At 52.8% G+C, this 16,360-nt stretch overlaps 7 protein-coding genes across 7 annotated transcripts; 3 read left to right on the forward strand and 4 right to left on the reverse strand.

Moving 5' to 3' along the window:
- Positions 1-730: 730 nt before the first annotated feature.
- ISF_09026 (Methyltransferase FkbM) lies at positions 731-1,519 on the reverse strand (the record flags this gene model as incomplete). The annotated part of the gene is made up of 1 exon (XM_018852629.1): positions 731-1,519. The coding sequence occupies one exon, from the start codon at positions 1,517-1,519 to the stop codon at positions 731-733; it is 789 nt and encodes a 262-aa protein (XP_018700154.1).
- A 1,187-nt stretch (positions 1,520-2,706) lies between these two features.
- On the reverse strand, positions 2,707-5,863 carry ISF_09027 (Protein kinase-like domain protein; the record flags this gene model as incomplete). Its single annotated transcript, XM_018852630.1, has 4 exons — positions 2,707-2,897; positions 3,974-4,096; positions 4,151-4,587; positions 4,653-5,863. 4 exons carry the CDS (start codon positions 5,861-5,863, stop codon positions 2,707-2,709), a joined length of 1,962 nt encoding a protein of 653 aa, XP_018700155.1.
- Positions 5,864-6,859: 996 nt separating this feature from the next.
- On the forward strand, positions 6,860-7,630 carry ISF_09028 (hypothetical protein; the record flags this gene model as incomplete). The annotated part of the gene is made up of 1 exon (XM_018852631.1): positions 6,860-7,630. The coding sequence occupies one exon, from the start codon at positions 6,860-6,862 to the stop codon at positions 7,628-7,630; it is 771 nt and encodes a 256-aa protein (XP_018700156.1).
- A 1,393-nt stretch (positions 7,631-9,023) lies between these two features.
- ISF_09029 (hypothetical protein) lies at positions 9,024-9,405 on the forward strand (the record flags this gene model as incomplete). The annotated part of the gene is made up of 2 exons (XM_018852632.1): positions 9,024-9,066; positions 9,242-9,405. 2 exons carry the CDS (start codon positions 9,024-9,026, stop codon positions 9,403-9,405), a joined length of 207 nt encoding a protein of 68 aa, XP_018700157.1.
- Positions 9,406-9,761: 356 nt separating this feature from the next.
- On the reverse strand, positions 9,762-11,139 carry ISF_09030 (extracellular trypsin protease; the record flags this gene model as incomplete). The annotated part of the gene is made up of 3 exons (XM_018852633.1): positions 9,762-10,416; positions 10,551-10,765; positions 10,885-11,139. The coding sequence occupies 3 exons, from the start codon at positions 11,137-11,139 to the stop codon at positions 9,762-9,764; spliced, it is 1,125 nt and encodes a 374-aa protein (XP_018700158.1).
- A 2,298-nt stretch (positions 11,140-13,437) lies between these two features.
- On the forward strand, positions 13,438-14,270 carry ISF_09031 (Protein kinase-like domain protein; the record flags this gene model as incomplete). Its single annotated transcript, XM_018852634.1, has 2 exons — positions 13,438-13,498; positions 13,618-14,270. 2 exons carry the CDS (start codon positions 13,438-13,440, stop codon positions 14,268-14,270), a joined length of 714 nt encoding a protein of 237 aa, XP_018700159.1.
- Positions 14,271-14,670: 400 nt separating this feature from the next.
- On the reverse strand, positions 14,671-15,251 carry ISF_09032 (hypothetical protein; the record flags this gene model as incomplete). The annotated part of the gene is made up of 3 exons (XM_018852635.1): positions 14,671-14,932; positions 14,985-15,070; positions 15,150-15,251. 3 exons carry the CDS (start codon positions 15,249-15,251, stop codon positions 14,671-14,673), a joined length of 450 nt encoding a protein of 149 aa, XP_018700160.1.
- Positions 15,252-16,360: the final 1,109 nt, after the last annotated feature.

The following is a 16,360-nucleotide window of genomic DNA, read 5'->3' on the forward strand; positions in this document are numbered from 1 at the left end:
GGCACTTGAGCAGCAGCTCAAGAGTGATACAAGGCTGCTCAAGACAACAGACGCATTCCTCTGGAGGCCTCTGTAGTCATTGATCACTGTCCGATGACGGCCGCACCTTGTCAAGAATTGCCCGAAGTTGCACTTGAAGAGTACGGAAACGATCAACTACATATTTTGACAATGTTCAATTGACAACTATCATAATACTGGCAATCTATTACAGTTTCTGCGGGGCTCTGTATGTGCAGCATTGTAAGCGGAACAACATCTCTGCGGATGACATCACTCTGCGTGTCAGAGATTGATAAGATGCAATTGACGCAGGCTATCGGGAATAGACTTGAGTTGGCAAGACTAACCGAAGGCGTGAGGGATTTATCGTTTGAATTGGTAGGAACAAGCTCTTTGGGCTGAAGGGCTGAATTGCTGGGCTAATGAGTTTATGCAAGACCGGTCGTAAGCGACGCCACGAGAACTAGCTAGTTCTGCCTCGCTAGAGGCTGTTCAGGGCGATGGTGCTATGAAGAGGCGTCCGCTAGCCGAGTGTTCTGCTGAGAGACGGTCAGTAAGCTGCGCTTTAATTGAGCCAGAATTCGTCCACCATTGAGGACAAGTCTTTAACGGAATGACATTGGGAATGAAGCCTGTAAGTTAGTTCACTACACTCAATTGGTAGGCAACTCAGAGGACGCTATGAACCACGCCGGAAATGTAAAACGTCTATTTCTAGATGATCCATCTACTTCAAGCGCCTGGCAATGATGGTGTAGAACTGCGCTCCCTTGGGACTCCAGTCGGCCTTGGAGCTCTCCAGCGAGAAGCCCTTCTCCTCGAGCAACTTGGTCAGCTCCTCCCTCTCTCCGCTCAAGTCGCACGTCTCGAGCACGATGTTCCGAATCTTCCCCCAGTGACCCTCACTGATCCCCTTGAGTACGCTCAGCTCCGCGCCCTCCACGTCTACCTTGAGGAGGTCGATCGCCTCGAACCCGCCGTGCTCCTCGTCCAGCACGTCCGACAGCCGCCTGATAGCCACCTCCACCTTGCCCTGCTCGCCAAACATCTTGTCCGTGAAGTTGGTGCCCACCTCCTTTCCGAGCAGCTCCCGGAAGCGCGCCTTCTCATCCGGCACCAGCGTCGAGTTGCCCGGCAGGTTCGGGAAGAACGTGAGCGACCCGGAGCCGGCCTCGGCGCCGAGCGCCAGCCGGTGCGCCACCACGCCGCCGCCATCGCCGCCGAGCTTGTGCAGGGCGAGGTTGGCCTGCAGCACGGCAAAGGTGTCGGGCGCCGGCTCGAAGGCGACGAGGCGGCAGGAGGGGTGCTTCTTCTTCATGTAGACCGTAAAAAGGCCAATGTTGGCGCCCACGTCGACAATGAGTCGAGGGTCGGAAAGCTGGGCGACGTCGTAGCAGCTGTCGCCAAAGATCTCCTTGTAGATGAAGCGCGCTTCGTACTCGCCGCTTGGGACGCCGTCGTAGCTGGCGACGTAGAAGGGAAAGTCATCGCCGAGCTGTACCAGGTGAGGCTCCATTGGAGAGAATGGTCAGTATTTTGCAGGGGAAGAGTTTGGTGTTATGGGATGAAGTGGAGGAAGCTTAGACTTGCGGAAGCTATGGCGGGTATTTAAGGAATCCGAAGCCAGCCGACCGTGAGCCCTCGCGGGCCAGGCAAGTTGAATGGGACTTCGGCCCCTTTCCAAGTTGAGAAACTAGCATGATGATCTCTCGGTTGTCGTATAACATTACACACATGACTTAGCTTATATGCTTAACCAGGATAGAGTTTTTAGCTCCCACTAGCGTAAGTGGTGATCAATAAGATAGATTTTCAGCTCTTACCCGTGTAAGTGACGATTGATAAGATGGATATGATTAGATCAATACTTGGACCTGACCTGCCCCACCGAGGTTTCCTCCTCTTAATTCCAAATAGCTGCCTCTTTAACCATTGCGCGATTTTGGTGGGCAAGATGACAATGCCGATGAGGTAATAAATCTCAGCTGAGCACCCTGACATGCTTGAGACTGGGATGAGCCGGTCAACTCTGGACCTACCGACAGCCAAAATTATGCGGGATGGTGCGAATTACTGAGCAGTTCAATCCGCCTCGATCTTGGCTGTTTCACTAGCTAAGTCTGGGGCAGGCAGGCCCCTCAGACCTTTCTTTCAGCTGAGAGCACAGGCTCTGACTTCCGCCTTGATACCAATTGTGGCGTCATTCCCTTTGTTTCCTCTTGTCATACGAATACAGCTAGTAGTGGGAATCGGCCTTGATAGGCTACCCTCTTAACATGTCTGTATTTTCTATCGCCTCAGCGCTGGTTCGGGCCATTTTTGTTATCCTTAGTCCGATTTGCTCATGTATGCATACTTAGAGCGACTTGTACTTTATCGTACTTAGTATTCTACATTTAATCTTAAATTTCCGTTAATGACACTGATCTCGTCTGCAGCACAAGGACAGTGTGGGATTAGCGTCGAGTGATTACACTGTGTGGGTCAAACGTGTCCCTTAGCATATGTGAGGACGTTTATTTCTTAGTTTCTTACCGACATATGGCCTGTTTGCTGCTGGCCATGGATTTCGATCATGTGGCTGAAGACAGGTCCCAGGTTCTGTTCGGCGTCTGGCTCCAGTCACTCCTCAGAAACAGCCCCAAACGACTGGCAGCCATCCTGGCGAGAAAGCATTGCCAACTGCCATCCAAATCAGCCAAGCTACTCGCCAATGGTGCTTGCAATGTCTGCTATCGAGTCACTTCTGAGACCGGCGAGCGTGTGGTTGTTTGACTCACCGCTATCGGACGGGTTCTCGCACGCCATGAGAAGGTCGAGGATGAGGTCGCAGTCCTGAAGTACCTGGCGGAGCATGCCCGAATCCCGGTGCCCAAAGTCTTTGGCCACGGCATCTGTGATACGGACCGTACATTGTCATGGAGTATATCGAAGAAAACATGATGTGCCGGTATGTTCGTGACCCGGCGAAGAAAGACTTTACGCTGCGGCCGGGTCTTCATCCCCGCGTGCTTGAACGCGCTTACCAGGGCAAGGCCGATGTCCTCTGGAACTGTCGCAGCCTGGGTTCCCATTGATTGGTGCTCTTGTGCGAAATGAAGATTGGTCATTTGTTGTTGGAAAGCGGCCGCTTACCTTCAACGGGAACCGAATTTCCCAGTTCTCCAACATTCCTCCTTCAGTGTTTAGGGAGTGCACCTTCGACGACGCCGACGACTACTTTGACGAACTTGCGCGACAACATATGGAGCAGCTTGTCCTCCAAAGCAATGATGCCATTGAGGACGACGCCGATTGCCGAAAGAAATCTGTCGCTCGATGCCTCTTTCGCCGACTGTGGCGAAATTTCGGCCACAAGCACTGTACGGGGCCTTCCCGACTCTTTCGTGACAACCTTTCTCCAAGAAACATGATTGTTGACGAAACAAGGCTCGCCGTGGCCGGTGTGGTTGACTGGAATTTACATACGTGGCTCCGGCAGAATTCACCTATGCAGCGCCCTGAAGATTGGGATGAGGACTTGGACGAGTTCCTCGCGCGCTATGAACCAAAGTTTGAAATCTTTATTGAGGTGCTGAAGGAACGTGAAACTGAAAAGATCAGATGTGGAGCCTTGCAGGAATCCGCGCGCATGTCGACCATCATGGAGACATCGCTTTAATCTGGACTTTTCTGGATTTGTCTCGCCTCGCGACACAGTGCACTCTTTGACGAGATTTATTGGAAATTCATCGACCCCAAATTCTTTGGCAATTTCGACACCATGGAACAGCGGATTAGCCTATTGCATCCCGACGAGCAAGTCAAGATGGAGCGGCTGGTGCGGGAAAAACTACGCCAAGCAGAGGAGGCGAAGCTAGATGAGCAGTACACTGTTGAACAGCTGGTGGAATTGTGACATGGTCAGGTTTGCCCGATGCAGTCTATCCCTGTTGATGGACACTATCCCATCCCCCTCTGCTGCGCTTACGCTCTGGACCTTCGTCCGGTTTGAGCACGGCTATTGCTTCAGCGACTGTGATCCGGGGTCGCTGCTGCTGTCTATCCTGCGCATAGGGATGTCGAAGCATTTTCAGCGTAAGCTCGGCAAGCTCTGCATCTGTCAGTAATCGTTTGGCCATATTAGCCTAGTTTTGCTTCGACTTACCTGCGTCGTTCCATTCGCGCATCATTGATGTAACACATTGATACTTGGCGTGGAACAGATGCCTTAGTTCCTTGTACTGGCGCCCCGGTTGCCAGGGGTTTTCGGAAAGGAGCCACGGATGCTCCCCGGTAACAAGCCAGACGACGAGCACGCCTAGACTCCAGACGTCACAGCTCTGGTTGTAGCCCTTCATCTCCCTTTCGGGTGATAGCCAGCCAATGGTGCCACCCGTGTTGCCTGGCCCCTCGTTGTGCAGCCTACCGCGTTCTGGCGCCGGGAACGCTTCGTCCATGTCGAGCAGTACAATCTGAAAGTTCTCTGCATGCTCGTCCAGGACACCGACATTGATATGTTTCAAGTCGCCATGCATCCAACCGTTGCGATGGAGGAAGTCGAGCGGTCCTAGAATCTCGAGCAACACGTGTCTTGTTGCTTTCCTGTAAAAGCAGAGAAGATGTTAGTAAAAAGAAAATGGCAGACGAGACATCGGGGAACAACTGACAGTCTGCCCGCGTGATCCTTTTGCGACCACTGCTGGCACGCCTTCTTCAGCGTTGATGATACCACAGGCTGCAGCACGAACCACACATCCACGGCATAGTTTCTGCCCTCAGCGGTATCGTCTTGCAGAGCTTCTCGCAGCCGTAGCACACGCTGCTCGTCTTCCTTCTTGGCTAGCTGCGTGATGCGTTCGATCTTCTCTCTCCGGAAGTTGATCCGCTCCCTGTCGCCGTCGACGGTGAATCGCTTCAACGCGGCCGTTTCTCCGCTGTCATTGACGCCTATGCTCACGCGACCGGATCGACCTGAACCGACAGTGCCTGCCCGGGTAAGCTGCCACTGACCGATCCTGATCTTGGTGCTTGCACCACTGGGCACCCGGTTGACGCCAGCGCGGGGTGTCTTGACGATGCGGTCCCAGAGCGGACTAATTTGCTGCTTGAGGTATCGCTCGAGATAGATCTTGGCTTGATCTCGGTAATGTTTGGTGCCCGAGAAGTCCTCGTACACAACTTGATACTTGAGCTTACCAAGCGTGAGGGTTGCCGCCTCATCGTTGATGTGAAGCGCAGAGTTGCTGGCCTTGCCGCCCTCGCTCGACAGGATGGTGTCGTTTACGTGGCAATCTGCGTTGGCAGCTCCGCGGACTGTGATGCGGCCTAAGTTACTGAGCTGCAGCACGGCATGATGTTTGCGCGCCATGACCAAAGGGCTAGGCTCTATTGATAAGATAATGTCGTTGTGCAGGTGGTCCGAGCGAAGACGGCCTACGCTCCAGCCGCGCGCCGGCTGACGTGGCGGCATGTCGAGGCCGAGAAAGTAGAAGCCTGTCCAGATGCAAGCAACCGCAGTCGGTTTATTGGAAGGCTGTCTTGGAGAAGGTAAAACATGGGGTTCGTTGGGTGGGTGGTCGCCCAGCGAAGAGCACGGTGGCGACGCCGATAGGAGGCCCGTATCACGCTGGCGGATCAGGTTTCCCACCTCGCTGTCCTTAACGGGTGAAGGTTCAATGTGCATATATCTTCTGGCGTGTATCCGAGCCGCATTGTCGCTGGTGCTACGATGCGGGCCGTCATCACGACGTCTTTGGCGATGCAGCCAGTCAACCACGTTGGAGAACTCGAACCTGGCCTCGGCATTCAAAGGTACAATTCTGAGAAATGCCCTAGAAGGGCCCCCCCAGGTTGGCTGGCTACTTTGAGTGGTGTCCATTGTGAGTTCTTCGTTTCGTAGCTGTTTGTCTGTCAGTGGCTATGGTGCAGGGTTGAGTGGTACTGGTGAATAGTACGTACAAACTGCTATAGTTTGTTAATATAAACAAGCAGTAGGCAAGATGTGAGTGGAATGAGTGAGTATGAAGATACCTCAGAGAAGATGTAGGTGGAAAGATGTACTTGGGGGGCGGGCAAGTACGATGAATCCTTTTAGTGGGAGAGGTAGGGAATACTAGTGCAACGTGTCACGACCATCTGAAACTGCGGTTCTCCCTTAATAACAGTATATATTGAAAATTGACAGCTATTTTGATTTTTGAGTCTTTGGGCCATTCTCAAGTCTGCATGGCAACGGTAAACCATACTCTTGTTATTTAGATGGCCCTTGTAGTTGGATCGCGACTAGTTCACGGATCGGGCCGGGTGTGGGTCGCCTAGCGCCCATTCAAGACATGGGTCTCTTGGGCTTGAAACGGTGTGATGCATGCCGAATATATCTTTTAATAAACTCACATTGCAACTGGTATATTTCTATGCACCAATATAGAGTTCCTATATTTCGTTTCGAGGTTGTTACTTCATTTTTTTCGACCGACGCAGACCCCGCTATCATCTCGTCAGGCCACACCGACCAGGCACTCACTGCTGACTAAGCCAGTTAGTACGCAGGATCCAGCGCCAAGTCGCCACCATCTAGACTGTGAACCAGAACAAATTAGATCGCAAACCGCTTCATCAGTCGTTTCCATCAGTGGTCATTCTTTTAATACTACCTCAATCATCATACTGCCAATATAGGTCTTCCAGAAACTGAAAACGGCTGTTTTCACTCTTGCCAGTGAACTTTCTCTCCTCTTAACTGCTGGACTTGGTTGACTTGGCGCTTGCCACCATACCTGCCGAGTCAACTACTACCAACGATACTCAGACCATCAGGCGAGAAAGAAGTCCTATTCTGAGCAGTCTGATAGCTCCGGCAGCAGAGCCAGTTAACATGGACACGCCCGCCGCGAGGCAGGAAGAACATCTTGCAGCTACTGGCCTGGCTACAGCCGATGTCGCCGCAACAGAACCAGGTATCACAGGCTCCGCCCTTGCTGGACGAGACACAAATCATGCGGTCACTTCTCCGAAAACAGTCGAAACTGCAGAGGCAGAGCCAGTTGCCATAGACACAACCAGTACTAGTCGGGAAGAAAGTCCTGCAGACACTGACTCTGCAACCTCCGACGCCACGGGAACAGAATCATGTACCACAGTTGGCTCCTCCGCTAAACAAGTGGCACCCATCGCGAGCAGCTACCCGGAAATTTCCGGAGTTGGACAATTTACCGAGTCCCGTGTCTGCTCCCCCAAGTTTCTGCAGCCGCCGCCACCTCTTGATTTCGCTTCGTTCGCGGCGAAGCTCTGGGAAGTATTTTTTCTACAGCAGCGTGGGTACAGGGTTGAACTGCCTTGCCATATTCCACGAGACCCATGGGATACCAACAGCACCCCGACGCCAACGTATTGGATGTCCGATGCGTCAGCACCTTCTCCATGGGCGGTGGGCCCTGCTTCTTCGTCTGAGAGCGAACCTGAAGCGCCGTCACCGCCGGGCGTCAAGACTAGGGCGGCTTCTAAGCTGCGCGCCCAAGCTAGAGCGATTAAGGCGAAGAAGCCAAAGTGGGGGAAGCGGAAGTGGACTGGCAAGGAAACGCCGTGGGAGGAGTCCTCGAGTGAACCTGAAGATCCCGAGTCAGACAGGAAGAGGCAGAAACGCTAGATCGGTCCTCCGTGGGAGAGACAGGCAAGAGACTCGGATTGATCCCTTGCCGTCGCCAAGAAAGCAACACATCATGCGCACTTTCGAGAACTTTTATCCAACATCAACGACATTAGGCATACTCGCCCGTCGACCTGCTGGTACCTCTACCCGACACCAATCGGTAGCTTTGTGCGCCATGTAAAGAGAAGGCCTCCCTGCCCGGGACTAGACCTAAACGCCCGCTCCTCAAAAATCTGGCCACCAAACGGTTTGCCCTTGAAGAAAGCTTGAAACGATGTTTTCACCACCTCGCTCGACGTGCTGGATTGCCCTCCACATTGGGACGGTGAAAATTGAACGCGCTGCTGATCCGGGTCTTCAGTTTGCGTCGAGTGATTGCAATCGATGCAGACGCTGCTGGACCGGAGTCAATGTGCAAGCATTCCCCTACTAGTTGTAGATACTAGCATTAGATGGTGCTGGCACTATTGAAAGGTCTTGGGAGATTGGATTAAAGAAGATGTTGGGGTAGAAGATATATGTATGCTGGCCAAGGGAATTTGCATAACGGGGCATAATGGCGATGTATTGAAAACTGAGTCTGATGATTCGGCGAAGTAATGAAGAGATAGCAGCGACGGGAAACTCTTGGTTTGTCTGGACTTTTTGTGTCTGCACATAGTAACTCGGTTAGAAGCTCGGCCGTGAACCTTGGATGTTAAGTAAGTCTAGTTTAGGAGTGTAGATAAACACGATTTATACAGAAATTTAACTGGATTGCGTCTCTATTTATGATTTGCCAAGGTTCTGCTTTATTCGACGGTTTCTTGCTTGTTGTATCGCCCAACTTGGCGATCTGTGGTGAGCCTCTGAGGCCGAAAGCCTTGGGGGCACCACTTAGCATAGAATATTCGTTATAGCATTTAGGCTTGTAGCCGCTGATTAGTGGTAGAAATCTCTTTCTATTACCTCGGCCTGATCGAATCTTAGCTAGGCTCTGCATTCTTGGGCAGTCGTTTGCTGCGCCCGACCTCGGCTGTTCCCAGTAATCTGCCATCTACTCCATCCCCCACCATACCGTAATCCCTACCTTACGCCTCACCATTTGTTCTATGCATCCGGGTGCCGCTTTTTGAGATGCTGATTCTCACGTCTACATCGCGGGTTGCCGGGCTGCAGGCTTGGCGGCGCCATACCAATGCGCCCATATAAGCGATGGCTCGCTCGCCGGCCGTGAGCCGGCGTTGCATGGCGACTAATAGGCAACCAACGGCCGGCACACAGTAAGTTCGGGTATACTAGTAACGAAGGATCGTGAGTTCAAGGGTGCAACTAATCCGCGCTGCTTCCAGAAGCACGGGGCCGATGAGAAAACGAATCGGCCACTCTTCCAGCGACACAAGCGCCAACGATGTCGACCGTCCGCGCCACGGTTCTGAAACAATGGATGAATCGTTAGTTTCTGCCAGCATGCAATTATTGAGCGCTACTCATGCGCATGGCACTTTTATTAGAATGACTGGTGGCCAGATATTTCACAAGATGATGAGGCGACACGACATCAAGCACATCTGCAAGTCGACGCCGGGTTGACACGACTCCCAACTCACCGAAGCTAACCCAGCCCAGTCGGATATCCTGGCGGCGCCGCCCTTCCCGTATTTGACGTCATCGGTACGGACGCGTTCCAGGAGGCGGACGTGCTGGGCATCTCGCGCGGGTGCACCAAGTGGAACGTCGCGGTGCGGACGTGGCGGAGCTGCCGAGACACATCGACGAGACGTTTGAGGTAGGGGTGAGTGGGAGGCCGAGACCGGTGCTAGTGGACTTGCCGAGTGACGTGACGGCGAGGCGTCCTGCGCAAGGCGGCCCCGGTGAACTCGTCGCTCCCGCGCGGCAAAAATGTCGGCGGCGAGCATACAGAGGGCTGGAAGCCTTAGCGATCGGCGTGGATAGCGAGCGATATGGGTAGATGCTGAGCTACATTTCATGTACAGGGTCGGTTCTCGAGGAAGTTCTTTCATGGCTATCCTATGACTAGCAAACAGGTTTACTACAACATACATCTCCAGGCTATAGCTCGCAGAAACTGCGCCGGCCTGAGAATGAAATAACGAGAGAAAAATAACCTCGCCTCTAATGCTCCTCTTTAGAGGTCTTTCAGGGCACACTCCTGAATCTCCTCGATGTTCCCAATCCAGATGTCCTTCTCCTTGACGCACACCTTTGCCTTCTCAATGCACTGGCTGTGCTTCGCCGGCTCGCCCTTCTGGCCCGCACACGCCTCTTTCCTATCCACGCACTGCAGTAGCTCCGTCTTCGGGGTGTCTTGCGGCATCTCCTTCAGGCACTCGCCGCTCGCCTCTTTGCAGGCGCCGTCCGGGTCCTGGTGCATGAACCGGGTGCAGTGCATGCCCATCTGGGACGTCGCATTCCGGATCCACATCTCCTCGGGGGCGGGGAGCTGTCCGACGCCGACGCCGAGGTTCGCCTTGATCCAGGGGATGAAGCTGCCGACGCGGGTGAAGACGGCCGGCGCCTGGTCGCAGTGGTTGCCGTTCTTGTCCTTGGGTCCCCACGAGGTGAGGCCGATGAGCGTGCCGGTGGCGGCGTCGAAGAGCGGGCCACCGCTGTCGTACAGGCACACGCTGCGGCCCTCGCCGCCGGCGCACACGATAGAGTCCCGGCCGGCGGCCTCCGGGTCGGCGTCGATGCACACCTGACGGTCGTGAACGGGGAGCGTGACCTTGTGAAGCTTGCTGACAGGGCGGCCACTGAGGTGCGACCGTGCGCCTTGAACGCCCCTTTATTTGTTTCGCCACCGCGTTAGCACGGTATTCTTTTCCTTAAACCTGCCTCTTCTCCCGACGGCCCGACTCGACATGACCGGCCCGGCCGGGCATCGGAACCTCAAAAGGGGCGGGGGGGGCAAACTTACCAGCCTACGGCGATGGCGGTGGAGTTTGGCGCGGGGTCGGAGCCCTCCTCCGGAAGCTTCGCGTATTTGATCTTGTCGCTCTCCTCGATCGCGGTGAGCAGCTTCCAGATCTTAACGTCGTTGGCCCAGTACGCAGGCTTCTCTGCTTTCGGGAAGTCAAACGGGGCCACGGTCGCCTTCACGTACCCGGACACCACTCCGCCGGACTCCCAGGTCTGCCAATGTCATCATCGTTAGCCGCCTGTCGGCTCGTTTCGGCCTCCGCCGCGTCGGCCGCTCGCCGGCTCAATGGCCAGGCGCAGCAAGGCCTGGCGAGGATCTGGCGGGCACTTACCGTCGTTCCTACCCTCACGACATTATCTTTATTGTGAGAGGTGTCATCCCTACCACAATGAGCGGCGGTCAAAACGGTGGTGCTGTCTAACAAGACACCGCCGCAGTAATGCCTGGACGCTTGGAAACTGATCATGGACGGAAACTCGCCTTCCCCAGCTTCCTCTCCTCCGGTAATCCGTTTCTCGACGGATCTTGCCGTGGTCAAAGTCGCAGAGAGCGCGAAGGCAAGCGTGAGACTAGGTTTGGGCACCATTTCGAAGCCGGTGGGTGTTTGCTGGTTGTTGAGTGACTAGGAGAAGAAAGCTGTTGAGATGAGTGTTGGTGGGATACTAGAGAGATGGGTGCCGCTGCTGATCTCTTTATACTCGTACTTCTGCCAGTTTGACTTTGATAAATATAGATCCACCAGTAGTCCGGATAGTCGTTGAGAGAGAGTAAGCTCGAGTCGTGTGAGGGTCTGGCTTTATACAAGCCCTGTACGAGTCCCATCCCTTCAGTTACCAAGAGGCTCCACGACAGCCACTCACAAGGATGTATGGTAACTAATAGTAATTCTGTATTTACCCGGTGTACTGGCAACTCTCAATACCCATGAACAGTCTATGTCCAAAACTACACACAGGTACACGTAGGTCTACTTGGGCAATACTCCGTGCTTTAGTGTAGTTAGATCGGACTTCTGTATCTGTAGGCCTAAATGTAGAAGTGCCTTGTGGAGTCATGGCACCCCAAGGCATGAATGTGTTCTGTAGTAGAGAATGAGTTGTTCCGAACAGAGTGCATCAGCGATCGAGTCATAAAAGCAGGGCAAGTACGCTGTACACACGCCACGGGCATGGCGTGACCGTCAAGCGTGCTGCCTATGAGAACTAGCAGCCACAAGCGGACGAAGATGGATAAGCTCACATTACTCTGATGGTCACACAAGCTCTTTAAGATACCCTGTATGGGGACAGGGTAATATTTTACCTTACTACGCAGCCTTCCTATATCATGGCCCTTACGCCCGTCACCCTATCCTATAAGACTGACCTTGTAGCACTATCACTGGCTGTAGATAAGGCAGGGTGGTGCAAATTAGCTGGAAAACTACAGCCGGATGCCATGGAGCTATCTCTCAGTTGTTCAACTTGGTGTTTTAATGCCGTGACTATCCTTATTCCACGGCTATATTCAGGTCCTAGTTCAGGCACTAGAGGTGCCGATCATCCCTGGGCAAGGGACCTTGACGCATTGTCGCGTGAACTACCGCGAGTAAAAATGCGCGTTGCAGCAAACCAGGTCCACTCAAGCCCTCGGCTACAGGAATCACGGGTTTGCTTATTTGCCGCGCAGAAAGAGGTGAAGGAAAGGGCGTCGCGGGCGGATCAGCATTGCGAGGCATTTCCTGTGCTGCTACAAGCAACGAAATGAGTGCCGAACATAGGGCCGAAGAAGCTACCAGCAAGAAGGTGGTTCCACCGTTTTGATGTACGCGACAATGACTACGTCGGAGAGCTCTTTCCGGTCTCCTGGGGGCCTTGACAAGGAAGCGTACCCGGTGGGCAGCAGGTCTCCATGCTAGTCAGCATATCCATCACCCTTGGACGAGTAGGCAACCAGGCAAACAAGGGTGGTGCAAAGGTATGTACAGGGTGGGATGTGGTCTCGGTGACGGCTTCCGTGATCCAAGAGGGTTGTTGGAACGAGCCGAGTTCGTCTCTTCAACAGACGAGGGCGGGCTGTAACGTGCTCACGAGTATCAGTTCAGGCCGAATCAGCGGTAGGTGCGACGTCGCGCGTCAACTCGGCTTAATAGTGGCATAATATACATGGCCCCCCACAAGTAGGGAAAAAATTGCCAGGTGTGCCCTTGTTATTTATTACACTTATAGCCTGCTGTAGCCTGTTTAGCATTATTAAGCTACTGGGCCTCCTTTACTAACAGGTGAGCGAGCCATGCGTAATGCGGTTGTTAGCGGAGCATGTATGAGGCTGTGAACCAACGTCAGTGTCGAGCTGACTTGCCTTGTCTCGAATGCAGGCACGTGACTCATGCCACGCTGTGGGCTGCTGCCGATGTCAAATGGGTAATGAATTAATGCGTAGACGGTCCAAATTATCCAACATTTATTCATATTTTAGCCCAATAGGGCTTTGCGGAAGACGGTAGACCTAGCGATTGCGGAAGCCTCGTAAGTTCGATGAAGAAAATCGAGATCGAGGAAGCCTCTGAGCCTGTCGAAAGAGATGCCGATGGGACTTAATATCCCATATGCATTGGGGGACATTCTGGCTGACACGTAACTTATGGCATCGTGCACAAACTGGGTTGGGGAGGATTTTCCACCGTCTGGATGGCGCACGACGTGAAAAGCTAAAAATTGGTTGCGCTGAAGATCGGCATCCCTGGCGATATGGGGGAACGGGAGCTCAAAATGCATCAGGAAATCCTTGGTACAGTCAAGGATGCATCCCACCTCCTGACTTTTCTAGGCACCTTGCCTCTCACTGGCGTGAAAGGCACACACCTGGTAATGGTATTTCCTATTCGAGGTCCGGGCCTACACCAATGCTTGAGAAAACTGCCGGTGAAAACGAGGATGAGTGTTGCAAAACAATTACTCTTGGCCGTAAGTCTCTCCATGACGCTATTATCATGCATCGTGGTAAGCAGGTCTTGCTTGAATTCCTTCCTTGGCAGGGATGCTGAGCAGCTAACGACGTCTGCACATACAGTAGATGTGCATAGTGGGAGCGTGCTGTGGGACATGGGCGACATTGCCGAGTACAAACCAGAAATGGCCTATCGAGACTTTGGTCACCTCGAAGGATGCCACTGCGGGTGCAGACTTGGAAAAGGGGAGAGCTTGTCAAACCAATGCAGGTGAACAAAGACTTGCTGCGAGGCGGCATTTCCTTGCCGACTTTGGTTTGGCAGTTAAACCTGGGACACCGGTCAAGTGCAGGTGGCAGTCGCCTGCCATTTTCTGTGCCCCTGAGGGATTCCACGGCGCTGGTCTTAGCTTTGCTAGCGACAAGTTACATGTGCCTCTTCGCAGAGCTCTACCTGAGTTTCGTCCCCTTTCGCGGCAGAGCAAAACCACAGCATCATCCAACCTGGTGCAGAAGCTAGGTCCTCTACCTCTGCAAGGGGCTGGCAGGTATGATGCAGGTGGTACGCCCGACGAGTCTTGGTACGCCCAAACGCGAGCACCAGCTACCCTGGTTACTCTTGAGGAAATGACCAAGCGTTCGCGTCTCGACGCGAGCAATGTCGAGCGGAAGTTGGTCGACTCCATTTTCTCAAAAGTGTTTACATGCTTGCCAGAAAATCGCCCAACGGCCGAAGAACTGTTGGAAGATGAGGATTTCAAGGCCATCGTGGCCATGTATGAATGCTGAGCATCCAACTGCGCGCATTCTAGTTATTCCAGTTGCGAATTATAAAGAGCCTGCCGATGGAGGCCGCTATGGGTGCCTTGCCAGAGGCGTTAAGCATAATCATCGCTAACACAAACCATGCTCAAGATTTATAACAGAGAACATTATTCGGAGTTTTAGCGACGCTTGTCTCTCAATCACCGACCATTCACGAGCTTGCGCGACGCAAGGGTAAACCGAAATGGGGGAGTCACACTGTAATTCATTGGAGGACTCGACTGGTTGATGTTATTATGAGCCAGAATATGGCGTGTCTAGGTCCAAAAACCTCTGCATTCGCATAATAGCGTAGGAAAACCCTGCATCCCAGGGGAAAACCTACTCGAGGCATATCGGTTTCTTGGCGCTAGACACCAGCCTTCTACAGGTCGTCTTGGTAGAGGGCACAGTAAACGGATCCAACCTCATCACCGAGTCCGAGATTGTGGAGATCGCTAACCGACCCCTGAAGACCTGCATATAGCACCGGGGGAAAGCAAAAGGTGTTTCTGTGGTATTCGACCGTCAGTGGGCGTTGTTGCTTACTCGGGCGGTAACATTGTCGCAACTTGCCTGTAGAGCGCGCAGCTAACTCCGCCGGACCGGAACAGAACAGAGGATACCTCTTGGCGCCTTTTGGTTGCCTTTAGTAATAGTTCTCTTTTAGGGGCAGTTGAAAAGTGTGGCCATGCTTACAGATTTTCTGGAAGTGGCCAGCATCGACCAGTGCTAGGAATTTCGTAGGAGAAGCCGCGATAGTGAATATGCTCGTAGAAGATAACCTATGCAATTATACAAGAAGTTGTGAGTAATAGAACTGGGAGACCAGGTGTATTGAAAATGGTAATAAGCAATGCTCACGCCGGTACCATCAACTTGAGGGTCGCTGGCCCCCTCTGCGGCGACGGGAGTGGCAGAAGCGGACGAGGCCACGGCCAAGAAGAGCACGTTGAGAAGCTGCATTGTGATGAAGAAATCTGAAACGTGTATAGTTGACTCTGCTGAGAAGTAGGTCCAAGTCTAGCAGATGTCAATTTGTCGAGGCGGGGAAGAGCATATTTATACTTCCAGAGCACACGTCCTCCAGAGCACCACACGTCCTGCGAGCCTTGTGAATATACCCCATAGACAAGATATTGACCCTTCCCTGCTCTGCTTTGTTGGGGTCTCTGTAGGGGGCTTTGGTTCACTGAGCGCCACGTCACTTTCTCGCCATCAAAGCAGACGCTCCAGCTCTGCATGTAGTCCATGATGTTCACCCGAGACGGTATTCCACCCTGCCTTTCGTAGTCATGCAATCTCACGGTTTTTGGTGACGAGAATACTCGTCTAACCTTTTCCAGCGATGGGAAAATTGCAGAGTGTACTTTGTGTCGAACATGTCCAAGACTAGTGCTTGCTTTGATTCATAAATCCCGATCATGCGATGATGTGGTGGGTTGAAGGACCTCCGTATGGCTAGCTAGCTTGACATTTCAACTGAGACTTTTGCGTCATCTACATGTTTCGATAGGAGAATACCACGGTGATGCGACCGGCGAGAATATTCAGGTGTGTAGTGGATATTCTGGTGCGAGGTCAGCGCCCAACACATTGTAGGTTGGAGGTTTCGGTGAAAGAGGTCCGCCCTCACAATTAACACACCTAGGAAATGCTCGAGTCGTCACGTTATGATGAAGTCATCGCCTTTACGAGCAAAATTGTACTAAAGAAAGTTGGATGAGTTTCTCATACCGCACTGTTCGAAAAGAGTCATTTTCAGTTTTTCGTATGCGCTTGGAGAAACAGCAAAGTCATCTTTGTATGGCTCACGCCACAACCTTGCATCTCCCCATTTCCTCTATTGAGCCGTTCAAGAAACAGACAGAATGATGTTGAACACAGATAGAATGAATTAGGTAGCTTTTTTAGTCCTTAGTCTAAAGCATCATAGACTGGTTTATCTGAAACAGAATGTTGTCAAGGTTGTAATTCGTAGCCCGGCTAGCAATCAGTCGTCCGTGACAACAACCCGAGACACGCTCCAACTCGTGCGTCAGATTCGCCAGCAGTACTGCATGTCCACTGCATAA

The sequence above is a fragment of the Cordyceps fumosorosea genome (assembly GCF_001636725.1).
Source record: "Cordyceps fumosorosea ARSEF 2679 chromosome Unknown scaffold_40, whole genome shotgun sequence".
Classification (NCBI taxonomy): domain Eukaryota; kingdom Fungi; phylum Ascomycota; class Sordariomycetes; order Hypocreales; family Cordycipitaceae; genus Cordyceps; species Cordyceps fumosorosea.